General features: G+C 38.1%; 1 protein-coding gene across 1 annotated transcript; it reads left to right on the top strand.

Annotated features, from left to right (window-relative positions):
* The first annotated feature begins 205 nt into the window (after window positions 1–205).
* LOC137890891 (acetylcholine receptor subunit alpha-like) lies at window positions 206–7,926 on the top strand. The gene is made up of 9 exons (XM_068735207.1): window positions 206–251; window positions 1,166–1,308; window positions 1,392–1,436; window positions 2,262–2,371; window positions 2,805–3,000; window positions 4,316–4,553; window positions 6,916–7,139; window positions 7,337–7,576; window positions 7,670–7,926. Exons 1-9 carry the CDS (start codon window positions 209–211, stop codon window positions 7,796–7,798), a joined length of 1,368 nt encoding a protein of 455 aa, XP_068591308.1. The 5' UTR covers window positions 206–208; the 3' UTR covers window positions 7,799–7,926.
* Window positions 7,927–9,283: the final 1,357 nt, after the last annotated feature.

Raw genomic sequence — 9,283 nt, 5'->3', positions numbered from 1 at the left:
ATTGGCAGCCAGTCACTCACATCCGCTGTCAGACAATAACAACGAGGCTGCCAGTGGAGAGCTTGGAGCTTGTACAGTAAGTCATTTGCCAGTGCTGAAAGAATGTTTTAGGTGGGTCAAACCTTTTCAATTCTCAAGTGGTCAGTGGTCAGCGGGCAGCTTGCGGAAGTTGGATCTTGGTTTTGGATGCCTGCGGTTATTGGCAAGAATGAATACTGTGTTTTTCATTTTTCATCTAGTCATTCTAGCAGGTAAGAACTAATTTAAAACTAAAGAAAATGTCTGTTGGTTACCTGTGGAAATAAATGTCTGTCTACTTTGCTTGAATTACTTTTAGTGTTTATAGCATAACAAGTCTATAAAGTCAACAAAAACAATCAGTTAACTCTGTTTGCGTTTATTATGTTTATTGAGACTCTTATTTTAGTGAAAGCAACAAACTAAAGAGCAAATTCAAATTCTGTGCAAACCAGCTATTTGATTGACAAGGGCATGTGTGCTGTTTTCATTTTGCTTTTCAACCTTTTCTCTGTCTGCCACTTCATGAAGTACCCTGCATAATTACATTGATGTGATTTGTTAGTTTACTGAGTTGAATGTCTGGAGAATCATTCGACCATTCAAACAACATGTGGCTGTAAAATGACCTTCGGTTCAAGGTCAGCTGAAAAATGAAAGGGGATCTTGCTCTGGCTTGTGACAGATATGTAGTGGAAAGAGCATACGAACATCTCTTTTAACAACCTCACTGGGGTGCTACTGTATGTTATCTCTACTAAATATCAGGGAACTCCATTGAAGTAAGTAAACAAACATTTAACTTTTTTAAATCACCAAAACGTATTTAATGCCCAGCGTTTTGGAGCTTTTCTCCATGCACACTGTTCACAAGTAAGTGGGTCAGTTTCAGTTTACAACATAGTCCATGTACAGATATTCACTTTACACCATAGTATGACACTTGTCACATCTATTTTCAACTCATATTAAATTAAGTCACCTCAAGCATCAGATGTTCTTAAAGCGACATTCTACTTTGGCACAACATGATAATGTTCCAACACATACAAGTTGTAGCTTGAGGAGTAAAGACATATTGTACTGTCTAAATGCCTTAAATAGAGTAACTGTAAACAACAATGAGCGTGTATGGTGTGTGTTTTAGGTGCCGCCTGGGCCTCTTCTGATGAAACACGTCTGGTCAAAACCCTCTTCACTGGTTACAATAAGGTGGTCCGTCCTGTCAATCACTTCAAGGACCCGGTGGTTGTTACTGTGGGCCTTCAGCTCATCCAGCTCATCAGTGTGGTGAGGTCTCATGTAACACACCATATTACCATCTGTATTAAGATCCACTGTCATCAACTGTCTAAACACATTTATCTTCACAGGATGAGGTCAACCAGATCGTCAGCAGCAATGTGCGACTGAAACAGGTTTGATACATGTTTGTTTTTTTATGTTGATGAGATATTATGAAAGAAGAAGAGACTTCGGACACACCATCATATTTACGGATAATAATTTCAATAATGTACCAATAAAAATGAGTAAGAAACAGATGGGCAAAAATACATAATCATGCTTCTTTAGCTACAAATTATAAATGTCCCAAATGTGAAAAAAATAAATCCTTACACCAAGAAATTTAAGTATATAAACAAATGTTTGATTTAGGAAATGTTCACAATACACTATTAAGAAATAATGTTTTGTCTCGATGAGTAAACCATAAAGACAAATGAACAGATTGACCACAATAATAGGCAAGCTATACAATAAATGTACTGAAAAGAATACTTGCTGGTACCATCTTCACAGAGTGATCATGGTCTGGTATGACACTCATTTTGTTCAGTTATTTCTGTTGTGCCAAAGGAAATACTGATTGATTCAATTCCCATACAGCACATTGCTCTATATATGAAGAACACCTCTTCAAACTAAATTACCGATTCTATGTTTAGAATGGTAAGTGGGATATATATAAGAGGTGCATCATTCTTCTATGAATTAATATAATATAATATCACTGATGAATAGGAAATAAAATTAACAATTAATGTATGTAGAAAACGTATTTTTCCTTTAAAATATTTTCCTGAACAAAATGTGTCTCCGCTGTGAAAATGTAGTATTACAGTCTGCATGATGTTTTCTGCTCATATTTGCTTTTTCTCAGAAAATAATATATATTGGTTATCCTTACAGAAGTGCTGTACATTGTTCTGGGTGTCCTTTTCTATTTGTTTGTTTTTCAGAAATGGAAAGATGTGAATTTGCAGTGGAACCCAGAGGATTACGGTGGAATCAAAAAGATCAGAGTTCCCTCCACTGACATTTGGCGGCCCGATCTGGTTCTCTACAATAAGTAGGCTATGTTCTCAGGCTATATTTGATCCGTGCCACATCCCTTTTTTATGAAACCTGTTTTTTCTTCAGTACAATAAGCTTTACATGACTGGAAGCATCTAGACCTCTAGAAACAATTAACACACCTATCAGTGATGTTTTCAATCATACTTTCCTATACTCCAGTATGCAGCATGTGAAAGCTCAGATTTCATTAGGCTAAATCTGGACTCTGCATTGACTCCCCCTCTCACCATATGCTGCGTCTGACATGCTGCTTTTTTTCCCCCTGACAACCAGCTCCGCTGCCACAACTTGTGCAAAGCTGAGCGCTGGTTGGCTGGGGTGCGACACCAGCACTGACCCCACCTCAGGCAGCGATGTCCCCTTGTGTTAACATTTAACTTATTATCTCCCATGTTGATGCTGCCTGGGGTTTTCTGTGCCCGCAGTGCTGACGGAGACTTTGCCATTGTTCACGAGACCAAAGTGCTGCTGGAGCACACAGGAATGATCACATGGAACCCACCTGCCATCTTCAAGAGCTACTGTGAAATCATCGTGCTGCATTTCCCCTTTGACCTCCAGAACTGCAGCATGAAGCTGGGTACCTGGACCTACGATGGAAACTTGGTCGTCGTCAATCCTGTAATTTCATTCAGGCCATTTCTTTAGAGGAATAGTTCTATATTTTGCAAAATGTGCTTCTTTGCTTTTTTCCAAAGAGTTAGATGAGAAGATCAATACCGGTCTCATATGTTTACATGTGTATAATACAAGGTTATAGACAGCAGCCAGTTAGCTTAGCTTAGCATATGCATTAAGAAGAAACTAGTCTGGCTTCGTCCAAAGGTTAAAATCTGCCTGCCAGCACCTCTAAATCTCACTAATTAGCACATTACATCTAGTTTGTTTCATGAGCACAGAAACCGAAAGGAGGAAAACTACATATTACAGTTTTATGAGGGCTTTTGGGTCATACCATTTCTTGGCCAGCAGCAGTGAATTTTTTGTAAAACACACAAACAATGCAGTTTCTGTACACGTCCAACAAAAGAGATGTAACGTGTCAATTCAGGCTGCTCTCCTTCATTGTTCGTATTCAGCATAATTTAACTTAATTTTTATTACATAACTTACTTAACTAACACCCCACACGTAAAATACGTGACAAACATACTTATTTTAAACCAAACCATAATATTATCCGAAACCAAAGTAGTTTTCTCGCTTAAACAGGTGCACTGAACGTTCGGGTTCCTGGGCATTCGTAGCACAATGCACAAAAAATAACTAGAGCTTGTACCTTTCAACCAGGCCAGGGTAGCTGTTACACCCTGCTTTCAGGCTTCACGCTAAACCAAGTTAAACTAAGCTAACTGTCTCCTGTCTGTAGATTCATACCATACAGACAAAGAGTGGTATTGTTAGAGTGTCAACTCTCTCTCGCAGACACAGGGAAGCCCGCATGTCTCCTACTGCTGCGTCTTTTGTCAGCAGAGCAGGGCCAAAAAATAAGCTGGTTCGAGTTAAAGTCAAATCAAAAAATATTTAATAACAAACAGAAGCTAAACAATTACAAACCGAATTACACTATTAATAACAAAACAAACATATCAATTTCATGAAAGTGAGGCCACGAGACATATCTGCATCATGGTCCGGAGGAGGTCTGACTCTCTCCTCAGATTTACAGTCCTTTTGTCCCCCGAAAGTTACATTTCTCAGCCTATCAATCAGCTCCACGATTGGCTGAAATCTGATTAGCTCCCCCTTGGATCCTGACCCATTGTTCTGGGCAGACACCTCTGTTAACTACTTTCTTCTCCCGCAGGTTCACACCTCACATTCCTCAAACCCCCCACATAGACACTCAATATACATACAATTCCTCACAGTATTGATCTTCTCATTAACTCTAAATCATCCTTTACTCACCCTGTTTATTGTCTCTCTTCCCCAGGACAGTGACCGTCCTGATCTAAGTAACTTTATGGAAAGTGGGGAGTGGGTAATGAAGGATTTCCGCGGCTGGAAGCACTGGGTGTACTACGCTTGCTGCCCAGACACACCTTACCTGGACATCACCTACCACTTCCTCATGCTGCGGCTCCCGCTGTACTTCATCGTCAACGTCATCATCCCCTGCATGCTCTTCTCCTTCCTGACTGGTCTTGTCTTCTATCTTCCTACAGACTCTGGTATGTTGACACAAATTCCACATTGTTGGTTTTCACAGGAATCGAACCTTAGTTAACAGCATAATGACATTAAGACAAAATTAACATATGTAATACAATATGTATACAATAACTCATAATAAATATATTATTATATATTTATATATATAGTTAAAAGCAATATCTCCAGCATTACAGCACTATACATTGTCCCACGATTGATACCACTCTCATATCTCTATGATAAATATGAAGCTTAACCCAGGAGATGGTTATTGGAATTTAGCACAAATACTGGAAACGGGGGAAACAACTAGCCTTGCTTGGTCCAACTGTTATTCACTATTTAACATGCTACATCTTTTTCATTTAATCTGTACAAAAACTGTGGTTTTATTGAACACCAGGAAGTCACTGCTTCCCTCAGTAAACTATAATATAATGGTTTTACAGTTCAGTTTTTGTATGAATTAAACAAACAAGTAACAAGTGTAACATGCTAAAAAGTGTGGTTTAGAGGTGGTAGTAAGCAGATGTTTACCTAGCTGTTTCCCTGATTGCCTAGCACCACCTTTGGCTTGCGTCATGATCCTGCTCTCCATGTTGGGGTTAATATCCCAGTAATGACGCTGCTTTATTCTTCTTGTTGCAATTCATTTTATATAAGAAATTGATTTTAAAATGAAACTCCGCTATAAAGAAATAGCAGACTGTAGAATGCAGTAATTGACCAATCAGAGTCCACTATTCAACAAAGCTAAGTAATTAGCTAAGCTAACAGTTTCTTCGTTGCAGTTTCATGTTCAGCCCGCAGACATGGAAGATGTATTTTTTTATCTAACTTCCAGCAGAAAAGCAACTTATTTCTAAAACTAGTTCTTAACATGGAAGACAGTAAATGTCATTCACATCTGAAATGTCCGGTCAAGTACAGTAGTCTCCGTGTGATGTACTATGACACGCTGAATTGATGCACTTATATGCATACTGAATATTTATTAGAAGGGATATGCAAAAAATGATGTGCAAATTGTTAAGAACATTCTGTAAAAATTCTACACTTGTCTTAATTGTCTTCGCTTTCATGATATGTGATGAAAACACAGATATGATACGATATGACAACCAACATGTTGGACAAAACCTTGTCCCTTATTCTGAGCCATCAGCTGCTGCAGGAACTGCACCGCATATGTGCACATCTGGATATGTTCCCAGTGTGTAGGTCTGCCTCATTACCCAGGGTCCCTCTGTGTTGTCAAGTCTGAAAGCAGGCCTTTGCTTTAATGTATAATAGATCACTTGATCCCAGTTTCTGATATGACTGCTGACAGGAAAGTGTGGAGGAGAAGCTGGTGCCAAAAGATGCTCTCTCTGGGATAACTGCTCGTACTGAACAACAAAAACATGTCTTGCATTTTACTTGTGAAATGGTGTCAGAATCTGTTTACTTGTGCTATTGTTGGGTGAAAAAAACAACAACGACAAAATGCCTCACACTCTTTAAATGTGATTTGCTGGTTTGGTTGATCAGTGCAGTTTTTGTGTTGTTGTGTAAATACTATCCTGATTGGATGGGAAGGGAAGGAAAGTATTTACTCATAGCAACAGCTCTCCCCTATGGCACTGTATTAAGATTGCATGTTATGGGTATCATGAGCTAACAAGCTGTTTAAAGTGGCAGCTCCACAATTCCCACACCGGTTTCAAAGTTATTTATTTCAGTGTTTCTTTTAAAGTATAGGATGTGTTTAAACAACACAGAATGCGTTATTGTATATTCAATTTCTCACTGAAAAAACAACATGTCCTCTTTAACTAAAACTATATTCAATTAGAAACATTTTGGGACAGATGTCGTGGTCTAAATTTAACCTTTTTGCTTTGTGACCATTCAAAATTAAGCAACTGAAGAACTATTGATTTTTGATTGATTTTTGGTGATTTGAAGGATTTTTAGAGAATCCTCAAGAGGTAATATTATCCAGAAATTGACAAGAAGAAAAAGCAAAGATTATTATTAAGATTTTGTTCAGCAATTATTTTTCTGAATTTATTAAAGTTAATTTGTGACCTTATAAACAGCACCTGTAAAACAATCACATTTCAAGGTAATTTCAGTAGCTGTTTTCACATGATATCACATATCACAATTGCGACTAAATGAACCTTAAGGTGAGATTGTTTTTGTCAAATGTTACTCACCTGGACCCTTCAGCTTTATCTTACCATTCTAAGGGTGTTCTGACCTCCTCCCTGAGGAACACCGGTCTAAATGTTGATAGAATATTTCTTAAAACTGCATATTGCATGACGTTTTCTCAGTTTGAGACTAATTAAAACGCTAGTAAGAGCAGTGAGGATGTTATTTTGTGTCTCATAGGTGAGAAGATGACTCTCAGCATATCTGTCTTGCTGTCTCTGACTGTGTTCCTGCTGGTCATTGTTGAGCTGATCCCCTCTACCTCCAGTGCTGTACCGCTCATTGGGAAGTACATGCTCTTCACCATGGTCTTCGTCATTGCCTCCATCATCATCACTGTCATTGTCATCAACACCCACCACCGCTCCCCGAGCACTCACACAATGCCGGACTGGGTCCGCACGGTGAGCACAACAGCAGTAATTGAATAGAAATCCATTGGTCCTATCCCCAAGCTTTGGAGAAGAAGCCTTAATCTTTTTTTTCTCTGTGTTATTGTGCCATCTAGTGGTAGCAGATGGAAGATCTTCTTTTTTACTCCAACTGCTCAGCTGTTGTACGTCCCTTGACATTGTACATATCTTTTGTCTTTCTATGACAGGTTTTTATTGAAACCATTCCCAACATCATGTTCTTCTCAACAATGAAACGCCCAGGAAAAGAAAAGCAGACCAAATCTAGTATCTATGGTGCTGATTTTGACATCTCAGACATCTCTGGCAACCAGACCTCTTCTGTTACCTACCAGTCACCCATCACCAAGAACCCTGACGTCCGCAGTGCCATTGAAGGAGTCAAGTACATCGCAGAAACCATGAAATCAGATGAGGAATCCAACAATGTAATCTCTCTCACACAGAAAGAGTCACTATTAAGGTTCTTTCAGGATTTTTGCTTTTCTGTAAGTGACACATTGTCCCTCTTCTCTTTCCAGGCGGCTGAAGAGTGGAAGTTTGTGGCCATGGTGTTGGATCATATTCTGCTGTGTGTGTTCATGGCTGTGTGTCTCATCGGCACGTTAGGAGTGTTCGCAGGCCGTCTCATTGAGCTGAGCATGCTCTAAAGGCTTGCACCTTCTCAGATTTGTTGCTCAATGTGAAACTTCCGAGCTTTGTTTTTTAATCTACTGTATGTTGCCCAGCAGCACTCACACTGCATGTGGAAATCTCTGTTTGCTCTTTAGTGTATCGGCCCTATTTGGGATTGTAAAAGAGCATGGTGTTCACAGTATCTTCAGCATATTTTATGATAAAACTGTGTTGTTTTTCTGTTTTTTTAGGAAATATATGTGTGCAATTGAAATGTTGAATTCATTCAAAAGAAAACTTTGGAATATTTTCCTTGACATGTTTATAGGGAACAACTTAAAATGTTTTTTTGTCAGTTTTTAAGGTGATAAGTACAATAAAATTACACATTAACTCTGATATGGAGTTTGGACTTTTCGCTGATATTGCTTTTGCACTTGCCCCTGATTTGTCACGACGTGCAGGTTTTGTTGGCCAATAGAAACACGAGCTTTCTGAAGCACTATGCCTCTCCAATTATGCCTTTCTCCATGGAGCATTCTCCACGGTTTTCCACTGTACTATTTAGATGTGTTCATTTTTCTGACCCATTTAAATACAGATGCAAATTCTTTTCTCTTGAGTTATTAGCTCAACATATGTTTATAGTCGCCTTGAACTGTTTTGGATCTGTCACTTTGCTCTGTTTATGAGAGCAAAGTGACAGATCCAAAACAGTTCAAGTTGCAGTCCGTAAAGCTAAAACAATTAATGACTAAGATTCAAGATGAGGGACAGTGCAGACTTAGTTATAGTTCTCTGTGAACATATCCCGAAAAATGATCCCAGTCACATTAATGTCACAGTCATGTCATCCATTTTTAATACAGATATTGAATACAGCAACTTTAACTGAATAAATAAATCTTTAGAATGTAATAAATGGATGATAATGATAAATATTCATATGACCTGTTTCCAACTTACTTTTTGTTGGACGTATTTGTGAATGTTTAGATTTTGTGATCTGATTAAGAACCATAGCCTTGTCTACAAGTCTGTTTCCCTGATGATTTGTGTTTTCCCTAAAGCTTAAAAAAACTTTTGTTTAACAATATCGGTACATATGCCTGTCAATTACATGCTTCTTTTTGTGCAAGCTTTTAATAAAACAAATAAGTGATAGTAAAACATTTGTATATAAAACTACAATACACATACACTACAATAATAGTATGTAACATTAGTCAAATAAACAATTTATAACAACAACAACTTTCCAAGCAACTCTTCACAATACAATGAGCATAAATGTTTTTTTGCTAGTAGTCAGGATGAGGATTCTATGGATAGATATAGAAGCCAAATACATTCAAATTGATTTTTTTTTCTTTTTGACAAGTTGATTTGCAATAAAATAAAAATTTTGTTATTTCTTTACCCAGAATTGACTGCCCAGTTTAATTCAGTTTGATTACTTTGCTGTATATGCGTATGTGATGAGAGGCAATCAAGATGTGACAGCTTCCAGCTTGTTAGTA

The sequence above is a fragment of the Cebidichthys violaceus genome, unplaced genomic scaffold (assembly GCF_023349555.1).
Source record: "Cebidichthys violaceus isolate CVI_PGR_0920_01 unplaced genomic scaffold, fCebVio1.0.p SCAF_11, whole genome shotgun sequence".
NCBI lineage: Eukaryota > Metazoa > Chordata > Actinopteri > Perciformes > Stichaeidae > Cebidichthys > Cebidichthys violaceus.
Note: the sequence above shows the minus strand (reverse complement) of the source record. Positions and strands in the feature narration are given on the sequence as shown.